The sequence below is a fragment of the Kwoniella shandongensis genome, chromosome 5 (genome assembly GCF_008629635.2).
Source record: "Kwoniella shandongensis chromosome 5, complete sequence".
NCBI classification, from domain to species: domain Eukaryota; kingdom Fungi; phylum Basidiomycota; class Tremellomycetes; order Tremellales; family Cryptococcaceae; genus Kwoniella; species Kwoniella shandongensis.
In genome coordinates this window covers 491,597-517,440 of record NC_089291.1, presented here as the reverse complement: position 1 = coordinate 517,440, position 25,844 = coordinate 491,597, and the positions used below count along the sequence as shown (strand labels likewise).

Here is a 25,844-nt window from a genome sequence, read left to right as displayed (position 1 = left end):
AAATTCCCTTGATCCGAACTCATCTAAAGGGGTTCTCTACGCTGGATCCTGCGCTATCCCTAGTCCCTCTTGAGCTTGAGGGACTCGACACGCCCAAATCACCCAACAGATCCACATCATCCGCTCTGAACGTCGCCCAAGGATTACCATTACGGGAAGTCCCGTTCTTCCTTTCCCTTTGGGCATATCCACCACTTCCTCCTTCTCCGCCTCTTCGAGACGAATCGTTGAAATCCATCGCGTAACCCGCATCACCAGAGAATGAAGGTTGTTGATGATGCGAGAAATGGGGTGAAGCGTTCGAGGTCCCAGTATAAGGCGAGTTCGTGTATGTTGAAGAAGAAGATGGTTGTGGAGATGATGTGGCGTAGAAATCTGGCTCAAAGGGGTTATTGCTATGAGTGCGCTTGTTGGCAGGAAGGGGAGGTAAGTTCTTAGATGAGTAAGAGGGTGATTTGGTATGTTTGGAGGAGTAAGAGTATTCTCTCGAGTCATGAGAACCGGATCGATCGCGCGTAGGTCGAGATCGACTCTGACTTTGAGTGCTCGGTCGAAGATAGCCTCCCTCGTCCTAGGTAACGAAGCGAAGTCAGTTTCACTACTCTGCTAGTCCTCTGTTGCATACACCCACCTCATCATCATCCATCAGTCTCCCGTAATCTCCTCCCCTGTTCGCGCCTCCAAAACCCGACATCTCAACCTCATTAGACTTCTCTCCTGTTCCCGGTAGATCCACCAGTACAGTCTTATTCCCTCCTTCCCATTCTACCGTAAGCGCGTTCTGAAGCTGACTTCGGGCCTATATTATCGTCGCCCACATCAGTACTTGCACTGTAAAGCTTGAGATGTTGTTATGAAAAAAGAAGGCTTACATCGGTTGGAATGAGAGATGTGAGCTTTTTCTTGAATCCCATCATCTTATCTAAATGTATCTAAGCAGGACCGGCTGCACAATCACGACGAAAGAGAGTTGAGCTTTGGCGAGGGATGGATGGATGATCAGACGTGACTCGATAGATGGGTGGATGATGTTCAAAAGGAAGGAAGTTGTCTTATGTATTCTCGATGTAATGTTCCACCAATCTCACAATGAAAGATGAGCATCTGAATCACGTCTTGTCCTTCCCGTCTCTCTCTCTTCCCTTTGTGGCACAAATTGATTACACCTAGGTGACACTAATCCAGGCACCGCGAAAACATACTTTATGGCACATGACACGTGGTGGACGCGTTGTCCCCTCTTGTATGCAAGATCTCGTCCGAAGGGGAGTTAGGCGTGTGGCATCACACTCTCGGACGGAGGTGGCCGAGTGATGTAGAGATATAATGTGCAGTTAGTTCACTTAAACTGCAACGATCCAGTCGTGTTTCCGATATTTGTTACTCGATAGTAGAATCCTCCATGCTATCCACGTTGAGAAATACGAGTAGATACTTGACAAGTCAGACCAAAAGACAGTTCTCAAGTACAGCTTTGTAAGTGAATGGCACTTGCTGAAGAGGAAAGTAGCTTACACTAATGTGATATTTGACATCACACTCGTAGATCCAAAATGAAAGTACGTCAAGCAGCTCTGTGTTATTCTCCTCCATCTACACCTATCCATACAGCCTCGTCGGCACATCCACTCTCAGTACCACTATCAAGTCCATCAGAGCTGACATGACTTCGTCCCCTCAGGTCATCCCTTACCAAGCTCGATCCGATAATTGGATGTATCTCGTCATCGACGAGACCTCCAACGAAGCTGCCGTCGTAGACCCCTATGATGCCCCTAAAATCTCCAAAGCAGTGAAAGACAACGGTGTGGAGGTCACGACACTCATCACGACACATCATCATGATGATCATTCGGGTGGGAACACCAAATTTGTAAGTGGTTTTCCCAGTTCGGTGAAGCTGTAATTTGGAGGGCAGAACGGGAGGTAGTCGAGGTGGGTGTGGGGACATTCGCTGCGCAAGTTGGGGAAAAGGTCATCGGCTGACGGTGTATGATGATGCAGTTATCCCTCCATTCTGGACTGAAAGCATACGGAGGTTCAAACAAAGCTCCAGGCACTAACACAATCGTGAAAGAAGGCGACAGTTTCAAGATCGGTCAAGATATCTATGTCAAGTGAGCTACTGATATCCCCTCCGATCTGGGAGACGCCACAATTAGCTGACTTCAATGCAGGTGCCTGCACACTCCCTGTCATACTCAGGATTCCATCTGTTTCTTCATTGAGGACAAGAAGACGAACCAGCGAGGTGTCTTTACCGGGTCAGTTGCCTCCACCTGCAAGGTAGTGACGAGGAACTTGCTAACGCTTTGCACCCAGTGATACTCTCTTCCTCGCTGGATGCGGTCGGTTCTTCGAAGGTCAGCTGCATTATACATGTCGTGCGTCGTCAGTGACGGATGTGACAAGCTGACATCCTTGTTCTCAGGTACTCCTGAGGAGATGCACGTTGCATTGACACACTTGGGGAACTTGCCCGATGACACCATCGTTTTCAACGGTCACGAATACACGACAGGATCAGCCAAATTTGGTTTGACTGTTGAGCCAGAGAACGAAGCTTTGAGAAGGTGAGCGGTATTTTTCGTTCAATTCTACCCAGTGTGATCGACTGACGTGGTGAAATATTGTAAGTCTTCTCAAGAAAGCTCAAAGCGATTCCTGCACCACTGGAAAGTCCACAATTGGTGATGAAAAGAAGTGGAACGTGTTCATGCGATTGAACACACCCGAAGCCAAGTGAGTCTCTTATATTCGAATCATACCATCAGTTTTTGTTATCTGACTGGGATTCTTTCATTTGTAGGAAAGCAACAGGAGAGTCGGATCCAGTCAAGGTCATGAAGAAGTTGAGAGAATTGAAGAATGCCGCATGAAGTGTGAGGACTGTATCTCGGATGTAGTGTAGTCGGACAGTGAAACCAAGTTGGCGGATGTTGTATGCATGACAAGATGGCGTTGCTTGCTTCTGCTCTCATGTCAATTGGTGCGCGCAACGGCGCAGATAGCAAAGTATGCCGTACATACCGACGATGCTGGTAAGAGATTACTACCCCACAATGGTCCCATTCGGTCGAATGCGGGGAAATCTGCGCTCCTGCACACCTCACTGAACCGATATCATAAACAGCGTATCTGTTCATTCCTCTAAACTATTATCCACATGGCTTTTATTTGAGTTATCTCTCACTTTTATCATTACCGCTGTGATTTTGAAGCGTGGGGCGATGTCTTCATACAAACCACCTACGACAGACTTGACAGGGTGGAGACTAAAGGTCGGGGAAGATTCGCACGGGCAACAGAAATGGGTCTATTTGCGAGATGAAGCGCAGAGGAAGAGCTGGCCTCAAGGGAATGTGGAAAAGTACTGGTTAGGTCTGGAGATGGTGCGTAAGCTGTCAACTCTCTCTTCTGCAAACTGGTGTTAAGACCCGGACTGGCGAACGCGTGGATGGAATATGAAGGAGGAGGAATCTCATCAGGGGGATTGCACCTTCCGAAAAAGCCTTGACTGACCAGAAAACGTTTTATAGCACACGCCAGAATTACAGAAGCCCAAAACTCCATTGGATGCCGCTAGGAATGGATTCGAGTTCTACAAGGAGCTGCAGAGCGAGGATGGACACTTCTCAACTGAGTACGGAGGTGAGTGATAATCACCACATTTCGTCTCGCATCCCAATTCTCCCAATCTTCTCAATCACTATGCCAACATGGAACGAAATCGATATTAGGCGGATGCTGATCCCACTCTCACATGTATAGGCCCGCTCTTCCTCATACCGGGTTTGGTCATTGCCATGTCAGTCTGTGGCCAATCCTTCACCGCTGAACAATCTACCGAATTGAAGCGTTATCTCCTCAATAAGAGACGAAAAGAGGGTGGTTGGGGACTGTACGTCTTTCATGTGCACCAGAGATCCAGAAGTCTAAGCTGATGTTCATGAGTCCGATTTTACAGACATACCGCTGCACCTCCTACCGTGTATGGAACGGTGATGAACTACGTAGCTCTGCGTATATTGGGTATGGGTCCAGACGAGGGTCCCATGACGGAAATTAGGGCTTTGATCCATAAGATGGGTGAGTTGTGCTCATTGTCCTCGTGTCTACTCGGTGTTGATGAGTGTGCTGACGTGGTGGTGTAGGTGGAGCAACGACCATCCCGTCATGGGGGAAAGCATGGTTAAGTATCCTCGGAGCGTACGATTGGGACGGTGTGGGATCTGTGCCGCCAGAGTTGTGGTATGTCTCAAAGTGATAGAATGTACTGTGAGAAACGTGCTTATACCATGCAGGTTGCTGCCTGATTGGGTGCCGTTCGCTCCCTGGCGATGGGTATGTATGGTCGGATTAAGATAGGCTTCTCATCACTGACAAGTCATGAACTTTCAGTGGATTCATGTCCGTCAAGTCTGTGAGTGAGACAGACACGTATGCTGTGCACTGTGATTGATCCCCTTTCGCAGTCACATCTTTGAGTTTCCTCTACGGTATTCGATTTGTTGGGCCGTTCACTCCCCTCGTCTGGTCATTGCGAAACGTGAGTCTCAACAAGGGCTGCTCAAGGCTGATAACCTAGGAAATTTACGTGGAACCATACGACTCCATCAAATGGTACAAACAGCGGACCAATGTCAACCCCATCGATGTCTACTCTGGACATCATCCTGTCCTTGACATCGCGCACCAATTCCTAGCGGTATATGAAAAACTTCCTCATATTCCACTCGTCTCGTCAATACTGCCTCTTCGTCAGGTCGCCAACGACAGAGCTTACCAATTGTTGAGCTATGAAGACGAAAACACAGGATATCAGACAATCGGTCCTGTCACGAAAGCATTCAATATGGTCGCTCGATACGCTCGCGAAGGTGCCGACTCGGAAGCGTTCAAAGCGCATCTGTCGAGGGTTGACGATTTCCTGTGGCTCAGCAAAGAGGGGTTGATGATGATGGGTACGAATGGATCTCAGCTTTGGGACACGGCGTTCATCGCTCAAGCTGCAGTGGAGACTGGTCTAGCGAACGAGAAGGGAAACGAGGAGAGCGTTAATGGTATGTTGGACTGGCTGGACAAGGCGCAGATGAGAGAAAACCCGAAATGGTACAACGAAGGGTACCGGCATAGGACCAAGGGTGCTTGGCCTTTCTCAACGCCGGAGCAGAACTACACCGTGAGCTGCACCAAAGCGATGAAAACGATGACAGTAACTAACGTACAAGATCAGGTGAGCGATTGTACGGCTGAAGGTCTCAAGGCCGTTATGGCTCTCCAAGAGCTGGATTACACCTCCAAACCTGTGAACTTGGAGCGCATGCGAGATGCAGTGGATACGCTCTTGTCTATGCAGAATCCGACAGGTGGTTTCGCGAGCTACGAGCTGCAGAGAGGAAGTAAGAAGCTGGAATGGTTTAATGCTGCGGAGGTCTTTGGTGAGCTCAATGCTGCTATCCGATATCGAAAGCGCAGAAGCTCATGTATATGTGGTTCAGGAAACATCATGATTGATTACGAGTACCCCGAGTGCGTAGTCATCTGTATGACGTGCAAGGTTATATGCTGATCGTCATGAAGGTGTACAACATCCGCCTTATCTGCTCTCAAGTACTTCTCCAAGCTGGATCCAAAGTACAGAGCGAGCGACATTGAGTGAGTTGGAGCCCCGTAGAGGTTTAATCCGTCGCTGAGGAGTTATGCAGGCGAACGGTGTCGAAGGCTATTGAGTACATTCACGATGTGCAGAAGCCCGATGGCTCGTGGTATGGTTCTTGGTGAGCTTGACTCGTATGTGCATGCGAGCAAATGGGCACAACTAACAAGCAGTCGCGTTTATCCAGGGGTATCTGCTTCACCTACGCGACCATGTTCGCTCTCGAGTCACTGTCTATTGCCGGCGAGACCTGGGCCAATTCTGAGGGCGTCAAATTGGCCTGCGATTTCCTGGTGAAGAAGCAAATGGCGGATGGTGGATGGGGAGAGACCTACATGGTATGTTTCTTATCCTTGTGCACTCTATAACTTGATAGCTGACGCCGCAGTGCCCGTACAGTCATGCGTGACAGGCGAGTATGCTCAACATGAAAAATCCCAGGTTGTCCAAACAGCATGGGCAATCCTCGCGTTGATTTACGCTCAATACCCAGACAAAACGGTCGTTGACCGGGCTACAAGGTTGATCATGAGCAGACAAAAGAAGGATGGGAGATGGGAACAGGAAGATACGGAGGGTGTGTTCAATAAGAATTGCGCGATTGATTATCCCGGTAAGTGGACAAACAAGGGTTGTGCGATATTGGAAGGATAAAGCTAACGAGACGTGGGTTTGTAGCGTTCAAGTTCATCTTTTGCATCTGGGCATTGGGGAGAGCAGACAAGTACCTAAAGTCGTAGTGGATAGTTGGCTCAAACGTAATGCCTAGCAAGACCAGCTACTATGCACACCTGCAACTGAGCGTCATTCTGCCTTAATTAAGATCTATTCTGGGATCGTCAGGCACCCCCCGTACACGTGGTCACCACCGTCATTGATGCGAGCATCTTGAGTTTTGCTCATTCAACATACATAAAGCACAAATCAGATATCTTTCCTTGCACTCGCATCTGGGTTGAGACACCCGCAAGAAGTCGATTACTTTGTACGAAATGACATCGCTATTCAACTTCGGCTCCAAGGTGGTCAAAGATATCAAGGATGAAGCGGATTCTGAAGCTCATCAGATCTTGCGACAGTACATGAGCGACAAGGTGAGCGGCGATGCGATTTCGCGTTGTAACGCGAGGCAAATACGTGTCGCACTTGCATTCTGACTGACGGTCCCTGTAGGATGGTAGTCAGTCAGAAGGAGAGACGATGTAAGTGAATCGTACAACTGAGTAGCACCGCTTGACGGTGACATCGGGCTGAGTGCTGATTCGTCGCAGACCCGGTATCATCCACCCTGGAGCTACGGGTGTCAACTACTGTACCGACCGAGCGACAGCCAATGGATTCTCGATGGATGATCCTGAATGGGCGAATCTAGGTCAAGGTGCTCCAGAAGTACGTCCACACACTCCCCAACGGATTGATCTCATCATTCAACATTCCTCAAGCCGTCGCCGACGGAGGCCAGAATGATTGCTGATCAGGTCGGTAATGTGAATAGGTTGGAGATCTACCCGGTGGACCTGCACGTCCTATGGTCATTGACATGAATCAGTGGGGTGTAGAAGTGAACGAGTATGCACCGACGGCAGGAGTTAAAGAACTTCGTGAAGCAGTTGCAGTGAGTGATCTCACACCGTGCCATTCCTTTCTATGAAGCTGACTACCTAGTCCGCTGATCGTGTTGAATAGAACATGTACAATCTCGAATACAGAAACGATAAGCCGAGTCAATATACATGGGAGAACGTGTGTATCGTCCCTGGTGGAAGAGCAGGGATGGCAAGGATAGCAGCTGTCATTGTGAGTTTGCTACAATAATGAACTGCTTGAAGTAACGCAGTCGCTGATTGGTTGAGTTGTAGGGAGACGTATATTGTGGTGAGTTCAAAATCAGACGGAAACAATGACGAGGGCGATATGGGTCGCTGAACACTACCTTTGTTGTGTTAGGTTACCAGATCCCGGAATGTGAGTGTTGCTGTCCTAGATTGTCAGGGGAGAAAAGGTGTCGTTCTGATGTTCATTCTGGTTAGACACGACATACTCTGAAGTTCTGTCGGTGTTCAAACGACTCATACCTATTCCTACAGCGCTGCATGCAAAGGTCAGTTGTGTTATCGACCACTGACCAAGTGCTGATTTTCCGCTGCTCCAGGACAAATACAAGCTCAACATAGATGATGTACGTTGTTCATCTCGTAGGATCTTGTCCGCACGGAAAATGAAGTCTGACACTATCGCGCAGCTCAAGAGGGAAATACAGAACCTCAACCTTAGCGTAGTGATTGCTTCCAACCGTGAGTCGTGCTCGCCATTCCAGACGAACGATGGTTGACCGGTCTTCCGCTTGATCTAGCACGTAACCCCACTGGACAGTGTATATCGGGGGACGAGCTGCGTGATTTGGTCCATCTGAGTAGAGACCGAACGACTGTTATCCTCGATGAGTTTTACAGCTGGTAAGTGTGACCACATCCTCCACTTGGTTTGGCTCATCCCCTCGAACCGACCTGAATCTCCGCTATTTCGTCCCGCAGGTATCAGTATCCTGATGATCCAAAGAATCTGGGAACGAGCTTGAGTGGAGCGCAGTATGTCGAGGACGTCAACAAGGTACGTCAATTCTGTTAGCATGAGGTAGACTCGGTCTGATTGCGAGATTCGCGTCTTTAGGATCCCGTCGTCCTCATTAATGGCCTTACGAAAGGATTCCGGTGAGCAGTCCTTAATCGGTCAGCTATATAGGTGTGTATTACGAGTACTGACCCTGTCTTCACAACGCAGATTACCAGGCTGGCGAGTATGCTGGGTGGTCGGACCAAAGGATCTTATCAGTGCGATCTCGCAATCTGGTAGTTTCTTGGATGGCGGCGCATCACATGTGTACGTAGTGTGGCGTATGCCGCATCACCGATATGACTTCAAGCTGATCCTTCGAGACAGATTACAAATGGCTGCGATACCGTTACTAGAAAACGCTAGAGTACAGCAAGACAAGGTAATTGCACTTCCAAAGATACTGTGACGACCTGCGTTCCCAACTAACCCTTCCCTTTCTCCGCCCACCCAGATATCGCTCCAAAAAGCTTTCCGAATCAAGCGTGATCATGTTCTCTCCCGTCTTGAACGTATGGGTTTACCCGTTACTGTCCCACCAGTCGCTACGTTCTATATCTGGTTGGACCTTTCAAAGCTGAATAGTCCGATCAGTAACGGTCTAACATTCTTCGAAGAGTTATTGAGGGTAGGTCGGATCAGTGTCACCATGGGCATCTGCTTCTGCTTCTGCTTTTCCGTAATATTGTCAGACAGAACGGGATGGACATGACTGACGTTATCTCGTCTGCGTTGCGTCAACAGGAGAAGACGATCTGCGTCCCTGGTATATTCTTCGATATCAACCCATCCCATCGTCGGAACCTGTTCCATTCACCATGTCATCATTTCGTACGACTCAGTTTCGGTCCAGATATGCAACAGCTAGATCGAGGGTTGGACGCAATCGAAAGGCTGTTGAAGAAACACAATGAGACGCCGCATCTGTTAGGGAAAGAGTGAGTTCTGGCTGCTTTGGACATGATTTGGACTGAACTTGTTCTATAGCCTGCCGAAATCAGTCTGATCGTCGCTCAGTCAGCATTGCCTGCTTTCAAGGCACTTTAGACATACAGCATACACACAGTAGACACTTTCATACACGTTAGCATAATGCCATATCATCTGTTCACAACTGCACTACATGCTCACAACACTCGTTTTGATCATCATGCTGGCATCACGTCAACATATAGCTACGTTAATTCCAAATCAAAAACCGAGTTTCCTGAGATATATGATAAATTGGTTAAACTCTTCATTGACCACTTCGCCCTCGACATCTTCTTCGTGATGCCAGGTTCCACCGACAATCGCCTACCAAAACAGTTTGACAAATTACTGAGATTTCAAAAACAAAGGAGAAAACAATGCTAGGACTATTGATTAAGAATAAGAAGATTGATTCAGGAGGTCGGAACAGACAACACAGCACCCGTCAAGCAGCTTATGCTCCTCGAGCCTTGGCGGCAGCGGCCATCATGTTGAGAGCTAAAAGGAGGATATCAGCACGAATCCCAAGTGGCTTGTACATCGATTAACTCACCGGAACCAGCCTTGAACCAACCCCATTGTCCCTCGTTGATAGAGGTGGTGGTGAGGAACTTCTCCTTGGAACCGTCCTTGTGGGTGATCTCACAGGTGATGTCCTGACCGGGCTTGAAGTTTTGCAAGTCAAGGATGGAGATCTTGTCGGTACCGGAGATCTTCTCGTAGTCCGCGGGGTTCTTGAACCAGAGAGGAAGCATACTGCAACATTCTTGTCAGCTCTGTGAGAGCGGACGCTCAGTCACATGTGCAAACTCACCCTTGCTTCTTCAAGTTGGTCTCGTGGATACGGGCGAAAGATCGGCAGATAACAGCTCGACCACCGAGGAATCGGGGCTCAAGAGCAGCGTGTTCTCGGGAAGAACCTTCTCCGTAGTTCTCGTCACCAACAACAACCCAAGGGATGTTCTTGTCTCGGTAGTAGGCACCGACGGTGGGGACAGCACCAAACTCTCCGGTCTCCTGGTTGAGGACCGAGTTGGCCTCACCGCTGTCGGCGTTGATGGCACCGATCAGACAGTTCTGAGAGATGTTCTCGAGATGTCCTCGGTACTTGAGCCAAGGGCCACCAGCGGAGATGTGGTCAGTGGTACACTTGCCCTTAGCCTTGATAAGGACAGGGGCCTCGACGATGTCCTTGCCATCCCATGCCTTGAAAGGCTTGAGGAGCTGGAGACGGTCGGAAGAGGGGCTGACGGCAACGGAGACGGTGGTACCGTCAGCAGGGGGAGCTTGGAAAGTGTTCTCTCCGGGGTCGTAGCCCTTGGCGGGGAGCTCGTGACCTGAGGGGTCGGCGAACTTGAACTCCTTGCCGTCGGAACCCTTGAGGGTGTCGGTCAAGGGGTTGAAGGTAAGGTCACCGGCAAAGACCATTGCGGTAACGAGATCGGGGGAAGCAACGAAAGCGTGGGTGGCGGGGTTGGCATCGTTTCGGCCAGTGAAGTTTCGGTTGTAAGAAGAGATGATGGAGTTAACCTCACCCTTCTTGACGTCCTGTCGGTCCCATTGACCGATACAAGGACCACAGGCGTTGGCAAGAACGACACCACCGATCTTCTCGAAGGTGTCGACGAAACCGTCTCGGGCAATGGTAGCTCGGACTTGCTCGGAACCAGGAGTGATGGTGAACTTGGACTTGGCCTCGAGACCGTGCTCAGCAGCCTGCTTGGCGATGGCAGCGGATCGAGACATGTCCTCGTAAGAGGAGTTGGTGCATGAACCGATAAGTCCGACCTTGAGCTCTTGGGGCCAAGAGTGCTTCTTGACCTCGGCGGCGAATTTGGAGATGGGGGTGGCAAGATCAGGAGTGAAGGGACCGTTGATGTGAGGCTCAAGCTCGTCGAGGTTGATGTGGATCAATTGATCGTACTCACAACCCTGGTCGGGCTGGAGGTTGTGGTTGAACTCCTCAGCGTAGTTGGCAATGGCGGATCGGTTGGTAGCCTTAAGGTATGAGGCCATTCGGTGGTTGTAAGGGAAGAGAGAGGTGGTGGCACCGATCTCGGCACCCATGTTACAGATTGTAGCCATACCGGTAGCTGAGAGAGACTCAACACCAGGACCGTGGTACTCGATGATAGCACCGGTACCACCCTTGACGGTGAGGATACCAGCGACCTTGAGGATAACGTCTGAGAAAGATGTCAGTTGGGTCCTCTTCCAAGACTGATCTGACAATCAGCTTACCCTTAGGAGTGGTCCAGCCGTTCAACTTTCCAGAGAGGTGGACACCGATAACCTTAGGAGCCTTAAGCTCCCAAGGGATGTCGGCCATAACGTCGACGGCGTCGGCACCACCAACACCACAAGCGACCATACCGAGACCACCGGCGTTGGGGGTGTGGGAGTCAGTACCGATCATCATGAGACCGGGGACGGCGTAGTTCTCAAGGATGATTTGGTGGCTGCACAGACGATTGCGCCCTGATCAGTTACATACCCGGGAATCACGGACCTGAGAGACCGTGCACACTCACATGATACCGGATCCAGGCTTCCAGAAGCCAATACCGTATTTAGCACAAGCGGTAGCAAGGAAGTCGTAGACCTCCTTGTTGATGTCGATAGCTCGCTTCAAGTCGGGAACACCGCCAATCTGAGCCTGGATCAAGTGATCACAGTGGACAGAGGTGGGGACGGCGGTTTGGGGAAGACCAGCGGACATGAATTGGAGGATAGCCATTTGAGCGGTAGCATCTTGGCACGCAACTCGCTGTTTGTGGAAGCAATGTCAGTACTTGTTGTAATCTCGTAATACGGCAAGGCTCCACTTACGTCAGGTCGGAGCTTGAGGTAAGAAACACCTCGCTCGATATCTTGCTCGTGGGGGTTGTCCAAGTGACCGTAGACAATCTTCTCGGCGAGAGTCAAAGGTCGGTTAAGTCTGTAAAGGAAGGTCAGCAAGGAACTCGCGAAGTGTGTGTAACCGAGATGATGAAAAGAAGAGATGAGGTGGCTGCGGGAAGTGGATTGATAGCACTCAAAGCTGAGCCCGCCACGTCGCCCTTGGCATCTTGCACAACAGCACCAGCAGTAGCATGTCTAGCGCCAGCGCTGCTGAGCACATGTGTATCCGAGATGTCAAGGCAGACAAGGCAGATTTGGATTTCCACTTGCCGCTCATCCTTTGTGCGGGACACTAGAAAACTCACCTTGACCTGACGACCTGGAGGTTGTTCTCAATCCTTTGATAGTTGATGTACTTGCCCTTCTCGAGGTTTGACATCTCGACCTTCTTGTCACCGATAGAGGATTGCACAGTGGCCATTGTTCTCTTTGAGAGCATGGACTGGCGGGAGAGGGAGGTAGCTCCTCGAGTGAGGAAGCGGGAGACCATTGTGAGTGGATTCTCTTGCTGGTTAGGTTAGATTATATGGGATGAGATGGGATATAAAAGAGTAATGTTAAAGGCCCGACTTGTTAGTCAGCTTTTAAGATACCTTTTGGGTTTTGGGTAAAAGAAAGAAAGAAAGAAAGGAAGGAAGAGATGACAAGGACGTGTAAAAACAATTGCGAGGGTGGTGATGCGGTGTGTGGTGGTGTGGTGTGTATAGCAGGTGGGTTGGAGTTGTGCTAACAAGCTCTAAGGTTCTTTCTATTCTATTTCCTCGTTATATGACTGGTCAATCAAGTAGCGCCGCACTACGCCGATCAAATCCGTCAATCAATCAATTCCACGTCATTCATACATTTCGGCTATAAATGGCCTACTAGCCGAGATACACCGAAATGTTATGAGGACACTTTGCGGCCGACGACATGGAAGTATTCAACTGCACACAGATGTAATGTAGGCCGACATGAAAGAAGACAACGATACATGCTTTATACTAACACATGTAAACCCATTTAATTCCTATCCCCACTGCTGATTTCAAGCGCCTGACCCCTACTGACTGCCCATGTTCCAAGCCTCGCCAGCGAACTGTGAGGTGGGCACACCAAGCTCAATAAGCTTGGAGAAAGCCTTGGAGAAGCTACAAGGGGACGAAAATCAGCTACTTGACCGGTGCTGTCGATCAAGTTTGTCGTGACTCACTCCTTGAAGAAGGCGTCCTCATCCTTGGCGTAGATGTCGACGTACTTCCTGAATGACTTGTCCTTGATGAGAGCCATATCGGTACTGCAATTAATCGTTGTCAGCGGTGATCAGGACGTCGACCAAAAGGTAGCTCACGGAAGCATCATGAGACTGTGAGTCTTCTTGTCCTCGTACTGGGCGGGTCCCTTCCTGCAGTTGCGATCGTGGTCAGTGACGCTGACTTGGTTCCTTCCACGATTAGACTTACCACTTCCTCCACTGCCATGGCTCATCCTTAAGGAGGGTAAAGTACTGGTTACTGAAAGTAACGGGAGAGAAGGTCCAAGGGCCCTCGAAGCCGGATCGGTCTACAATGCACAATCAGCGACCGAGCTCGGAAGCTTGATCGGAGTAGCAGGACTACCCACCAGTGTGACATCGACCCATAGCGTGAGCACCACTCAGAGCGACAATCTCCTGGTCGTTGAAGCTGTTCCATTGAGATTCGCGTCAGTACACCTTCAAGAAGCCCTAGCCACCCTAAAAAACCCACCCCATTCGGTAGAAGATAGCTCTCAGATGGTCCTCAGCCTGAGAAGCGTCGGGCAATCTGCCATCGGGAGTGACGTGGTGTTCGAATCCATCGATCCTTCCGGGTCTCCAAGGGACAGTAGGACCGCCGGATTCTTGGACTGCAGCGACACCGGCGAGAGTCCAAAGATCGCCGTAGGAGATCCATGGGAACTCGTCCTTGATCTTCTGCATGTGATCTCGGGCGATGTTCTGGTGCGAGGATATGGTCAGCGCGTTATCCAAAAGACCAGAGACCTGTCGGGTATGAACAGGGAAAGAGGACAGGGGCGACGTGGTCGATCTGGCGACCGGAAGTCTACATGGCATGGTGTATAGTCATAGGGCGCAACTCACAAGACCGTTGTTGGCACCGTGCGTAGCCTCGGGCTTGAATCGCATAGTCGCGTAGTTGGAACCACCGGTGTTGTCCTCCTTGTTGTAGGTACCCGATGAGTGCCAAGCGAGACGGATCAAGACAGGGGCCAAGGAGCCGTCTATGCGTGACGAATGCGAGTCAGCCTCGAATGCTTGCGCTATTACTCTCTCCCATTCGGGTCTGGCGTATCTCCTCATTGCAGGGTATGGTGACTCACCATCGTAATCCTCCTTCTCCAAAGTCTCGACGATCCGGTCGTACACCTTCTGGTACTCATCTTTACCTCTTCTCAAGCCCAGCTTGCCCTCAGCGGCAGCAGCGACACCTCGAGCGTCCGAGGCGAGTTCCTTAGCGGTCTCTCGAGGGGTACCGTCAGTTCCGTAGAAGAGGTACGCGGCACCAAGAGCGGCGGCACCGACTCCGGCGAGGAGGTAAGGAACACTGGATGATCTAGGAGCGGGGGGCTTGGGCTGTGGTCGAATGAGGTAGAAGATACATGGTCAGCTTAAAACCCAGCCATCATGAAGACATGATATCACATGCGTGCAAGAGGAACGACAGGATGAACACGCGCACTCACGATCTCTGGACCACTCTCCGAGGCGAAACGTCTTCTGAGAGCGGGAGACTTGAAACCGTTCCCGACTCGTCGAGCACAAGTAGCTCTAAGCAATGGTGTACGAAGTGACATTTTGGGCTTTGGAGTAGTATCAGCTATCTGTTTTGCGTAAGGAAAACAGAAGAGAAGGTAAAGAAAGCGGAGGAGGGGAAGATGCAAATGGGATGAATAATCCGTAATGTGATTGGATCTATCTAGGAATGGGTGGGAATTGAGGCTGAATGAATGAATCCCATGAATGCCGGTAAAGAGTCCGTCCGGGGCGTGGGCGTATCACCCCACAGCTGGCAGACCAGACACCGTTTTACGTCACATGATCACAATTGTTCGACTCACTACTCTGTTACTGCAATAGAAGCGAGATGTACATCAGTAGATGAGCGCAGGGATATCTGTATGCACTCACTCGAAGCGAAGTGACCGTACCGTTTTTACTCAGACCGTGAGTCGGCGGTCAGTCAGTTCGAGTCGAGCAGCAAGCAAGTGGTCATCCATATACGACACCACGTAGTCACCAAGCATCATCCCTCACGGTTTCAGCCAATCACACGCGTCGTTGATCAAATCAGACCTTCAACATCAGATCAGGGGATTATGCTCCCGGTATTCCAATAACGGATACCACGTGATCGCTTTGAGAAGCGGAGATTATAGAATATCCGAACAAAAGTTGATCTTTGACTTCTCGAGAGGACAAGCAAAGGTTTGCAAAGTACAGATAAATGCATCAACATACCTTGTCAACCTCGACACACCCCTTCAGACTTTACTCAATAAACGACTTTCATAATGTCCGCAACAGCAGCACTCACGAAGAAACAGCAGAAAGCGCTCGCTTTCCGAAGTAAGCAAAAAGCGAAGAAAGCAGGTCAAGAAGCTCCACCTGATTTACCAGAGGAAGATGAGGTCGTACCGGATGATGATGAGAAGACAGTGAGCGTGAACGTCAGCGGTCCGTCAAAGGAGAAATCCAAGAAGGAGGGAGAAGGCGATGCTGGAGAGGAGGATGAGGGCGCAGCGACCAAGAAAGATGGCGAGTCTACCAAGGATAAGGGGAAGAAGAGAAAGACAGCTTGGGACGAGGAGGAAGAGGGCGAAGGTGAGGCTGGAAAAGGGAAGAAGGGGAGGAAAGATGCAAAGCAGCGTTTCATCTTGTTTGTTGGTGAGTAGCTTTGAATGCTTACTGAATGTATCGGCTGTGTATCCACTGACATATGCCGTCTTGTGTTCCAGGTAATCTCGGATTCAAGACAACACGAGAAGAGGTCCAAAAACACTTTGAGCCTGCAATCGGTGCGTTTGATCTTAACTTTTCTTCCACTCGTGTCAGGTACTCGATGCCTTGACGTCTTCGATCGCACACCCGTGACTACTCCTTCGCCATCCTCTCCTCAACTCTTAGTCGCGAAGGGCTAAATGTTTAGTAACCTATACTGACCTTACTTCCCGCTCCAGGCAAACAACCCGCCGTCCGACTACTCACCACAAGACCCAACACCCCCGCTCAAGCTCCCAAATCTCGCGGTATCGCATTCCTCGAACTCTCCTCCTCAGCAGACATGCAAGCATGTCTGAAACTCCACCATTCCAATCTGAAAGGAAGGGACATCAACGTCGAGTTGACTGCAGGTGGTGGAGGTGGTGGAGAAGAGAGAAAGAGGAAGATCGATGAGAGGAATAAGAGAGTTGGGACGCAGAGAGAAAGAAAGGCGGAGAAGGAGAAGGAGGAAGGTGGTGGAGGTGGTGATGTGGGCGATGAAGGACAAGGTGCTGGTGCTGGGGCAGACGGCGAGAAGGTCAAGGTCAGAGGTGGAAGACGAGTTAGAAATAAGACAAAGGTGAGTTTGGACGTCCACGTTGGACAGAGTTCTCTTTGCTCGATGGATGTACACTTGATCGACGCTGACACACTTCTCGCTATATAGGGCGCCGACGATTCCTCCGCCCCTCCCGCCAAACGAGCAAGATCAGATGGTGACGCCAACCCTGGCTGGTCAAACAGACAACCCTCCTCCAGGCCTCAAGATGGACGCGGCGGCAGATCAGATCAAGGTCCACCTCGATTCCAGAAGAAAAAGTGGCAACCTACCGGTGCCAACGCTCTTACCGTGGGGTAATCAGCACACCACGCTTAATTTGTCTCGTCCTAGCTTCGGCTGGAGTCTGTTCGACGTATCATACTTTTCTTGCGCGGAACCACCTGATTTTTGGACGATATCATCCTGAGTCGCCGCGATTGGACATTCGCATACCATAATGTAATATGTAATATAAGCGGGATATGCATCTTCTTCCTACATACGAAACACGATCAACGTGTTTCCGTTCGCCCCCGTGTACTTTCTTTCAGAGCCTTTGTCTATGGGTCATGAACAGGCTCGTGTAACCGTCAATGATGACTTGTGATAAATAGCAAAAGTTCCTAGAACCAGACGAAGAATAGCACCGAGACATAGTCGTGGGCGCGTTTTTCGCCGTGCATGTTGTTAGGCATGATTGCCCTTGATGCACTATAAGCCAAACATGAGCATGTGGAACTTTGTCTGACCTTTCTCCGTAGTATACAGGATACGCGATGCAAATATGTTACTTCGGGGCATGATGAATGGGGAAAAAAGACCCCACTCACATTCACGCAGATCTTCTCCTTGGTCAACACCTGACACTTGCAGCTCCCGCATTCGCATTTGTGGTTATCGGGATAGTTACCTGTAATATGACAAGTCGGTGCGCGGATGGAACATGCTTGGGAGTTGACGGGTGAGTGGGAGATGGCGGTCAAGCACATGGTGGAGAATCAGGATAAGGGACCTGATTGAGAGTTGAATAGGGTCAGTAGGTTGCAGCAGGAGGAAGTTACAGTCATCTGGACCAGTAGCCGCGCACTCACTCTTTCCCAGACCCAAAGTGACGCGAGGAGGATAATGGGCCGGGTTTTGTGGGCTGTTCGTTCGAATGAGGCGCTTGATTGGGAGGAAACCTGCTCGGAGATTGCGTAGGACTTTTCGTGAAGTGCAGTGTGATGTGATGTAGTTTGATCGATTGGCGAGAGAGGTCGCGGGCGAAGAAGGAGAGTACAAGAGGAGAAGAAGACGTCCCCTCTGAGCTCCTTTATATACAGCAGCACCCGTTCTTAACTCGACGTAACCCCTCGCCACTCAAGCACGTTCCGGGGTTCAGTCAATCTCAACCTCACCACCTGACTACGCTGTGTGTAGGATACAACGTGTCGGTCGTATTGGCGTTGGAGTCGGAGTCGGGATTGAAGAAAACCGTCGTCACCAGCTGATTTGTGTTTATCGTTGTCGGAATTGAGTAGAGCAGAGTGATCGTCGATTGCTTTGTTTCCGCAGAAGCAAGAAGCTTTGTTTCGCTGTATCGAGAAGACTTCTTCGGAGTTTGTTCCTTAACAAACAATGTCGAGAGTGTGTGTGTGTGTGTGTATTGCCTGATCGTTCACTGTTTGACTGAACTTGTACGTCGACTTTTGAAATGAAAGATGAGAATGGACACGGGTTGCTATTAGCACGGTTCGCCTTGAGGTCGTGTTTTGATGTAATCGCACCGGAAGGAAATGTCGAAGACGAGTTGTTTGATGACGTTATGATGATCGTCGTGTTGTGTCTTGTGTTGGCGTCGCTATCAGTCACACACACACGATCGGACACAACAAAAAAAGGCAAAAGGCGGTATAGCAGTGGTCAGCGTCGAATGTTGCGAAGCTGGTCGTTTGTGGGTTGTTGTGAGTAGAAGGAAGGGTGTGGGGTCGGAGTCTCGTCGACCGCGGTAGAAAGATCTGCAGAGGAAGATGTCGTCAGGGTGTACTGGTACTGAAGGTAGATGAGGAATCCAGGTTCCTGCTCGGTCTTCTCTTTTCAAAATCTATCTCAAGGAGCGAATCGATTACGTGACTATCGATAGAAAGGAATGTATCGGCGAGACAGCCGTGAAAAACCGAATGAGTGTGTGTAGGTTGGTTGGTTTGTTGGTTCTCACCACTAGACTTGCGTCAAGAGAGGACAAAGGACGATCTTCTCGTCACGAAGCAGCTGTGATGTCGTAATTGAGAAGATCAGTTTACGACATTATTCGAAAACTTTCTCTGCTTGGCTCAAACGTCCATTGCGTTCTATTATCTATTCACGGTGAGTGAGTGAGTGAGTGATCGCAATTGCTTTATTGTTGGTGCTGCGCAGCGGCAATCGACATGCGGGGCGATGCGCCACCCATTCCGATCATCCCTTCTTGGCGACGAAAGGGATGGGATAAGAGGGGGGAGGGGGGACACGACGTTTCAGTTTCAGACGTTTGATCGTTATAGGAAACTCGTTCTGTAGCTATCGGAATAATCAAGAGATCAATCGCTTATGTCTAGAGTCTCGACCTCCAATGCGGTGCAAGCTTTAACGCCACACATTCTTCTCACGTTCTTCCTCTCTTACTCTCTGTAGCATGCAAGTAATCACAGCTGACAAGGAAGGTACAGCAGAACATGAGTGGAAAATCCATCAGGGAAATGGAGAGAATCAGAGACACAACACTAGCTGATCTCGGCAAAACGCGAGCGACACCAACAAAATGGTCTAGACTTCATGCGATGGGATAGTCCCGTCTTTTCACCGGGATCTCCGAAGTTGCGTAAGTGGTGGAAGGCAGATAAGGCATCCGACTGCAAGAACAACATCACACGTCCGCGTAGTACTGCACCTCAGAAAACATGCATGTGTAGTCTCTCGATCACGATCTATCACACACACACACATTATGAGACAGGTACTACGCTTTGACGCTACACGACGCGACACAACACGTTTGGTCCTTTAAAACAAGGTGAACGAGGACGTGCAGCTCATCTCCTTGGAAGCGCGGACCCCGATCCCGCATCCCGATCGTGCAAAGGCACTGCGCTTGATCTTAGGTCTTACATCACGATTCCAGACTCGTGCTTAGTGCATACTGTACCCCGATACATCCGTCGTGTTCTGGACTTACTGCAAGTCGTCACTTTCGGACGAAACCGAGAGATACAAGGCATACAGGGATCACCAGAGTACGGCAAGCAAAACGGGATTAAAATAGACTGAGTTGTGGATCTTCTGAATCTGCGTTTGGAGTGGACTACCATTTCGATCCGCAGGACAGCATTTGTACAGGCTCGAATACTAATGGTGGTTGTGTTGACAATGTCGAGGTTGTTTGCGGCCTGCGGTCAAAATCATCGGAAAGCGGGTTGATTGTAGTGGACATTCATAGCGGGGCGGTGTACGCGTAAACGATCGGTCAAATGAGTGCGGGAACGGAGCGGAGGGAAAAAGACAGCATTCGTCTGTACGCGACGCACTCGGTTCACTCGCTTGTCGCCGTTGTACCGGCCTCGGCCCAACCACCGTAGCTCAGAGAAAGCCATAGTATATAGTATACAAGGGACTGCGACGTTGTACTTCATGAGACTAGGCTGGACGAGCTTCCTTTCAGCCATTACCACTCAACAGAACAGTAATTATACAATGCAAAAGCATACATCTCAAGTACACATCCTTCACACTACCATCCACCTATGCTCGCACGCGCTCCTCGCCCCCATGAGCGACACAAAAAGAATGAAAAGAACACAGTGACCAACGACGTAACCCATAAAGACCAAGAATGATGATCAAGATCAGGATAGAATAAGCCCAAGAATAGCAGCCCTAGTGGGGCACTAGTACGAAGTCTGCACTAAAACAAGAAGAAAGACGGATTCCCTCCAAGGGTACGTGTGCGTTGCGTTGCTATAAACAGGGAAAGGGAAAGAAAAAGTACATCAAGTTATAAACATAATAAGAAGCGAAAAGGAAGATATCGTGAGGAGATAACAAGGAGGCGAAAAGGCAAAAACCAGGTCGGCATTACGCCTTGAGGGCAACAGGGGCAGACTCGAGAGTAGGAGCAACAACAGCGCTTGCGACCGATGCGAAGCTGATAGGTGCCTTCTTGGTCTCGGGAGCAGATGCGGGGGTAGATGTAGGTGCGGGAGAAGCAGAGGATGCGGGAGTAGCAGCGGTCGAGGGCTTTCGGGAGATGATCACAGCGTCTGTCTCAGACTCAGAGTCCATGGTCACGCTCTGCAGTATCGTCGTTCTTATCAGTTCGGATCATATGAGTACAGTCCATGCCACTCACCTGACCATCACTCTTGCCGCTTGTGCTCTCCTCGTCAGCCTGAGGGGTCTTGACGACCACAGGCTTAGGTGGTGCTGGGGCAGACAAGACCTGAGCCGCAGTCTTGCCGTTGCTCCACGAGGGCTCCTTCTTCTCGCTAGTGGGGGTTGCCAAACCGAGAGCTGGGAACTCGTCCGCTCGAGGGATACGCTGAGCAGCAGCGGCAGCAGCTTTGGAAGCCTTGTCGGCGCCGGTGCCAGCGGACGATGATCGAGCCGTACCGTTGGCAGCATTACCGTTGACGGGACCGTTACCGTTCATGTGGGGGACACGAGAGCCAGCTCGACGGGGGTGTCCGTTACCGTGGAAAGACACGTTGGAAGGTGCGGGGGAGTGGGATCGAGAGTTGAGGCCGTTGGCGTGGACTCGCTGAACACCAGGCTGGGACGCCGATCGGATGATGGCGGGCATAGGTGCGGCGGCAGATGCAGGCTTAGGAGGGAGGGTCGTAGAAGCGGACTGTGATTCCTGGGAAGTCTCCTCTATGGGAGCAGCAGACGACTCGTCCTTCGCCTCAGCGACGGCACCGTCAACGGCGACTTCGGTAGATCCGTTGATCGCGGCTTCGCCATCAACAGAAGCAGCAACGCCTTGCTGAGCTTGAGCAGCGGCCATTCGTTGATGCTGAAGGAATTGCATCTGTTGCTGGTGCTGTTGCTGCCTGTATGCAGGATCGAAGGGCGCGAAACCGGGACCTCCCATCATTCGCATGCCACGAGATTGTCGGGGAAGCGCAGGGAGAGGGGCAAGGACGCCTCGGACGACGTCGGGGTGGCGGCCTGTTCAAGAAAGATTTTTAGGATCAGCCGTCATCGCAGTTGATCAAGAAAGCTGTCACTCACAATCATTGCCCTCCGCATCGAGGTGGGGGAATTTGCAGAACTCTCCGTTTCTACAGTTACCTTGGACGAAGAAAGCGCAAGGAGGGGGGTTCCCATCCTTCCAGCTTCCGAGTTTGGCACCTCCATTGGCCATGGGTGGTCGACCCAACCAAGGCTTGGGTCCACCTGAGAAGCTTGGCTTCTTTCCGTGACCGAAAGGTTTGCCGTATTGTTGCTGTTGACCGAAACTCTGCCGTCTGGGATCAGCACCACCGCTCATAGGCGGGATAGGCATGAAACCGTTGGGAGGAGATTGGGCAGCGAAGAAAGCCTCGGCAGGAGGGATGGAGGGAAGGGAAGAGCCAAGCATGGATGGAGACATGGGCGAAAGACCGAATTGGGATGGGGGAGGAGGAGAAGTCAAGAGGTCTCCAGGGATGAAACCCGGGACGAAGACGGGAGCGATGGCAGAAGGAACGTGCTGTGATGGGACGGAAACCGGGATAGAAGCTGGTGCTTGGGTATTGGAGTCATGCTGGGTAACGGGTGAGTTTGATGCATTTTGTTGTTGTAATGATTGTTGTTGTTGTTGTTCGGAGTTTTCGGATTGGGGTTGTTGAGATGCTTGTTGATGCTGAGTTTGCTCGAAAGCGGGGTTGAAGCCGTTACCACCGTTAGACACGTAGTAAGGTCCAGGAGCAGGTGCGTAGGGAGCAGGGTAGCCACCTTCGTAGCCGTTGGGAGCGAAAGAGCCGTTCTGGACGGGTCCACCGGGGCCGGGGTAGAACTGCTGAGGTCGAGGGTGGAAGAAGACACACGAACCGCCGTACTTGCAGTTGGGGAAGTTTCTACAGGGGATAGTCTTGCTCACATCGGCGGGAGGCAGGTTGTTGGGGTTTCCAACGTTGGGAGTACCGTTGGGCGAGATGTCCTTTCTCTGTTGCGGGGGAGGTGACATGAACATTCCTCCGGGACCTCGTTGTTGCTGTTGTTGTTGCTGACCCTCGGCACCGGGGTAGAAAGGTGGTTGGGGGTAGTATTCCTGGGGCATTCCGATGAACTGAGGGGGCATACCGTACATCGGTTGTGGGTAGAGGACGGAGAGCATAAGCGGGTCGTTGGTGAGCCCTGGGGGAGGGACGATAGCTCCGGCCGAAAGGAGCTCCCTGACAACATCGTGGTGGTTGCCTCGAATAGCCAAGACAATTGGGGTACAGCCAGTGTTCATGTCTGTGTCGGGTAGACCAGTTTGTCAGTCCAACAGATCCCAGCGTCTCTCTCAGGACGACTTACCAAGGCTCTCCAAACCCTCGAGACCTCTGCTCAAGACGGCTCTGACATCCTCCAACTTTCCCTCGGCACATGCAACATGCAATTCAGACTCGTTCTTCCCGCTGACCTGCTCCTGCGATCCCTCCACATTCACAGCGGCATCGCCGTTCGTGGTGGTCTGCTCGTTGACAGCGACACCCGGAGCTTGGGCTTCGGATTGTTGTTGTTGCTGTTGCTGTTGTTGTTGCATCTGTTGCTTTGCGGAGACGGGCTGTTCCTGCTGCTGAACAGAAACGGGTTCGGCGGCCATATTGAAAGCTGGAGCTGAAGTCTTTGCTTCGAGGTTCTTGGTTCTTTCTGAGAGCGCTAAGCTGTCGAAAGTCGGTAACGCTCGAAAGACGGCTAAGAAGGAGTTTCGACTTTTTTTTTCTTCGTTTTTCGTTGTTCGGAGTAAGAGGTTTGGTGATTGGATTGTTGCCTTGGTTTGACTCTTGAATGGGGTTGATGGGCGGAACGGATGGATCGGTGTGAAGAAGGCAAGAGTCTCCTTTAACGCTATGAAAGCTTACGGCTTTTGTGTTTCTGTTGAATGGATATACGAGTATCCAACAAATAATAATGTCAAAAATGAGGGTTTGTTTCTCTTTCCGCTCTCCTGCTGAACTCGCTACTACCACTACGAATACGAATAACTCGTTCGTTGACTTTTTTTTCGAGGGGATTTTTGCCAAAAAAAAACGTAACAGGGTCAAGTCATTCATTACAATTAGGTTTGGTATCATTCATTATTCATTACGACTTTTCATTACAAAGTCGTTTTGTATTGCCTATAATGCAAACCGGATAACGTAGTACGAGTACCAAACACCCCTCGTGGTTTGAGCGAGTTTCTTCGTGCCTTGACCTTGAAAGGGGGGACCACGTACAGCTAGCCAGATGACAAGGAAGCGTACATACCATGGTGTCCTTCGAATTACGATGAATGCCTGCTTGCATGCTTGATTTGATTGACTACATATTGTATTTGCCTGTTGGATATTGACTACTAGTTACTACATATTGTGAATATTTCCCCAAAAACCCATTTTACTTCTTCCTGTTTCCGTCCTTGTCGGTGATACCAGTCTGTTCGAGAGCCTGAGCCAAGAGCTTGGCCAATGAAGGGCTGATCTGCTCGACCTGCTTGACGAGCTCCTTGGGCTCTCCGGGGATGAACTTGGATGCGGACTGGAGTCTGCTCTCGAGTTGCTTGACCTAGACGAAGGAAGAATATTAGCACGAACAGACGATTACTGTAGGGCCAATCCACTCACAAGAGCATCAGCATCGACCTTGCCGTCCTCGACCTTGCTCTTCAACCAAGACTCGGTGGCATCAGCGGGGAGACCAGCGCTCTTAGCTGCCTCCTTGATCTGCTTGATGAGGGAGTCGACATCGCCAGGGGCAGCTATAAACAAGGGACAAGTCAGTCAAGGTGATACACGCGCGGATGCAGAGTTGTTTCCACTTACACTGCTTCAAGCCCTTCAAGAGAGCATCGGCGTTGCCTTTGCCTTCCTTCTTGGCCTTCTCAACCTCCTTCAAGACCTTGCTGGCGGCAGCCTCGACCTGCTTCAATTGCTCCTCTCCAGTCTCCTTGGCCTTCTTGATCCAAGCGTCAATATCAGCCTTGTCAGGGATTTGACCGATGAGCATCTACGTGAGACGGGAACAGAAACTATGAGCTCATCTCCACAGGCAATAAGAAGTATATTTGAGCACTCACGTCAACGACCTTTTGACTACCCTCTGGCAACTCTCCCTTCAAGTCCTTTGCCAACGATCTCCAATCAACATCGCTGACATTGCCCTTGGCCTCTTGGACTTTCTTCTGGACTTTCTCAACAACACGCTTCACATCGTCACCTCCGACTTTCTTGAGCTCGTCAAGGACATCGGTGAGGTCTTTGTCTTTGAGAGAAGAGAGGAAGCCGTTGACGCCACCCGGTTGAGAAGAGAGCGTGGAGTAGATGGCAAATGCTCCGGGAGGAAGAAGGCCTTTGGCGTAACCAGCGAGGTCACCCTAGAGATCAAGGGTTGGTCAGCTTCCATAATGACCTAGAGACAACGAGAATAAAGGGCAACACAGATCACGCGGGCTACTGTGCAGCAGCGAGAATAAAAGCCACACTCACAACTTGTCCAGCATTCTCCTTCAAGCTATCAACGGTTTTATGCGTGAGAGCAGCGACATCCCGAACCGGCTTGAGGTACCAGTATCCGGCACCACCGAGACCTATCAAAGCAGCGAGAATGACGAACAAAGGTCCATTGCCACCTGCACCTCCTTGCTGAGGAGGAGGGGGAGGGGGAGGGGGAGGGGGTTGAGAAGCTCCTGCTGCAGGGATGTCGGTAGCGTATGATCTTCGGATTTGAGTGGATGGGAATCGAGCGGCGGTCGTTCGAGGGATAGTGGTGATGGTTCGAGATCGCTATCCAGGCAAATCATGATAGGGTTAGGTCGGTGCACGGTGCCACAACGAAGGGGACAAGGGTGACTCACCATAGCGGTCTTGGAGATGGTAGAAGCCGCAAGTCGGGCAGTAGGTCTCATGATAGGCATTGACATTGTGAGAATAATAATTGAATACTTTTACTTTGTGTTTGGAAGTTTGAGTGAGTTA

The 25,844-nt window shown here is 50.5% G+C and overlaps 9 protein-coding genes across 9 annotated transcripts; 4 read left to right on the top strand and 5 right to left on the bottom strand.

The window, feature by feature from the left end:
• Positions 1-19: 19 nt before the first annotated feature.
• Positions 20-917, bottom strand: CI109_102878 (uncharacterized protein; the record flags this gene model as incomplete). The annotated part of the gene is made up of 3 exons (XM_032001268.1): positions 20-571; positions 632-799; positions 873-917. The coding sequence occupies 3 exons, from the start codon at positions 915-917 to the stop codon at positions 20-22; spliced, it is 765 nt and encodes a 254-aa protein (XP_031864158.1).
• Positions 918-1,663: 746 nt separating this feature from the next.
• Positions 1,664-2,879, top strand: CI109_102877 (hydroxyacylglutathione hydrolase; the record flags this gene model as incomplete). Its single annotated transcript, XM_032001267.2, has 7 exons — positions 1,664-1,873; positions 2,005-2,117; positions 2,178-2,264; positions 2,323-2,363; positions 2,432-2,573; positions 2,638-2,742; positions 2,810-2,879. The coding sequence occupies 7 exons, from the start codon at positions 1,664-1,666 to the stop codon at positions 2,877-2,879; spliced, it is 768 nt and encodes a 255-aa protein (XP_031864157.2).
• Positions 2,880-3,230: 351 nt separating this feature from the next.
• On the top strand, positions 3,231-6,399 carry CI109_102876 (uncharacterized protein; the record flags this gene model as incomplete). Its single annotated transcript, XM_065967206.1, has 16 exons — positions 3,231-3,392; positions 3,540-3,651; positions 3,772-3,901; positions 3,968-4,089; positions 4,155-4,251; positions 4,305-4,344; positions 4,402-4,423; positions 4,476-4,549; positions 4,634-5,182; positions 5,237-5,441; positions 5,502-5,532; positions 5,584-5,658; positions 5,709-5,780; positions 5,847-5,997; positions 6,059-6,272; positions 6,338-6,399. 16 exons carry the CDS (start codon positions 3,231-3,233, stop codon positions 6,397-6,399), a joined length of 2,118 nt encoding a protein of 705 aa, XP_065823278.1.
• Positions 6,400-6,651: 252 nt separating this feature from the next.
• On the top strand, positions 6,652-9,214 carry CI109_102875 (uncharacterized protein; the record flags this gene model as incomplete). Its single annotated transcript, XM_032001265.2, has 17 exons — positions 6,652-6,753; positions 6,833-6,861; positions 6,931-7,048; positions 7,155-7,274; positions 7,346-7,456; positions 7,519-7,534; positions 7,607-7,624; positions 7,690-7,760; positions 7,812-7,838; positions 7,902-7,953; positions 8,013-8,115; positions 8,194-8,269; positions 8,330-8,370; positions 8,441-8,539; positions 8,600-8,654; positions 8,727-8,900; positions 9,017-9,214. 17 exons carry the CDS (start codon positions 6,652-6,654, stop codon positions 9,212-9,214), a joined length of 1,410 nt encoding a protein of 469 aa, XP_031864155.2.
• Positions 9,215-9,698: 484 nt separating this feature from the next.
• Positions 9,699-12,635, bottom strand: CI109_102874 (aconitate hydratase, mitochondrial; the record flags this gene model as incomplete). Its single annotated transcript, XM_032001264.1, has 7 exons — positions 9,699-9,742; positions 9,798-10,000; positions 10,059-11,430; positions 11,486-11,703; positions 11,776-12,011; positions 12,074-12,182; positions 12,451-12,635. The coding sequence occupies 7 exons, from the start codon at positions 12,633-12,635 to the stop codon at positions 9,699-9,701; spliced, it is 2,367 nt and encodes a 788-aa protein (XP_031864154.1).
• A 552-nt stretch (positions 12,636-13,187) lies between these two features.
• CI109_102873 (cytochrome c peroxidase, mitochondrial) lies at positions 13,188-14,959 on the bottom strand (the record flags this gene model as incomplete). Its single annotated transcript, XM_032001263.1, has 9 exons — positions 13,188-13,275; positions 13,338-13,421; positions 13,476-13,529; positions 13,588-13,687; positions 13,748-13,809; positions 13,873-14,102; positions 14,247-14,386; positions 14,486-14,738; positions 14,849-14,959. The coding sequence occupies 9 exons, from the start codon at positions 14,957-14,959 to the stop codon at positions 13,188-13,190; spliced, it is 1,122 nt and encodes a 373-aa protein (XP_031864153.1).
• Positions 14,960-15,676: 717 nt separating this feature from the next.
• CI109_102872 (uncharacterized protein) lies at positions 15,677-17,004 on the top strand (the record flags this gene model as incomplete). Its single annotated transcript, XM_032001262.1, has 4 exons — positions 15,677-16,049; positions 16,121-16,180; positions 16,343-16,725; positions 16,813-17,004. The coding sequence occupies 4 exons, from the start codon at positions 15,677-15,679 to the stop codon at positions 17,002-17,004; spliced, it is 1,008 nt and encodes a 335-aa protein (XP_031864152.1).
• A 3,771-nt stretch (positions 17,005-20,775) lies between these two features.
• CI109_102871 (uncharacterized protein) lies at positions 20,776-23,491 on the bottom strand (the record flags this gene model as incomplete). Its single annotated transcript, XM_032001261.1, has 4 exons — positions 20,776-20,991; positions 21,050-21,867; positions 21,931-23,139; positions 23,203-23,491. The coding sequence occupies 4 exons, from the start codon at positions 23,489-23,491 to the stop codon at positions 20,776-20,778; spliced, it is 2,532 nt and encodes an 843-aa protein (XP_031864151.1).
• Positions 23,492-24,267: 776 nt separating this feature from the next.
• Positions 24,268-25,789, bottom strand: CI109_102870 (uncharacterized protein; the record flags this gene model as incomplete). The annotated part of the gene is made up of 6 exons (XM_032001260.1): positions 24,268-24,435; positions 24,495-24,628; positions 24,693-24,876; positions 24,947-25,243; positions 25,356-25,652; positions 25,724-25,789. 6 exons carry the CDS (start codon positions 25,787-25,789, stop codon positions 24,268-24,270), a joined length of 1,146 nt encoding a protein of 381 aa, XP_031864150.1.
• Positions 25,790-25,844: the final 55 nt, after the last annotated feature.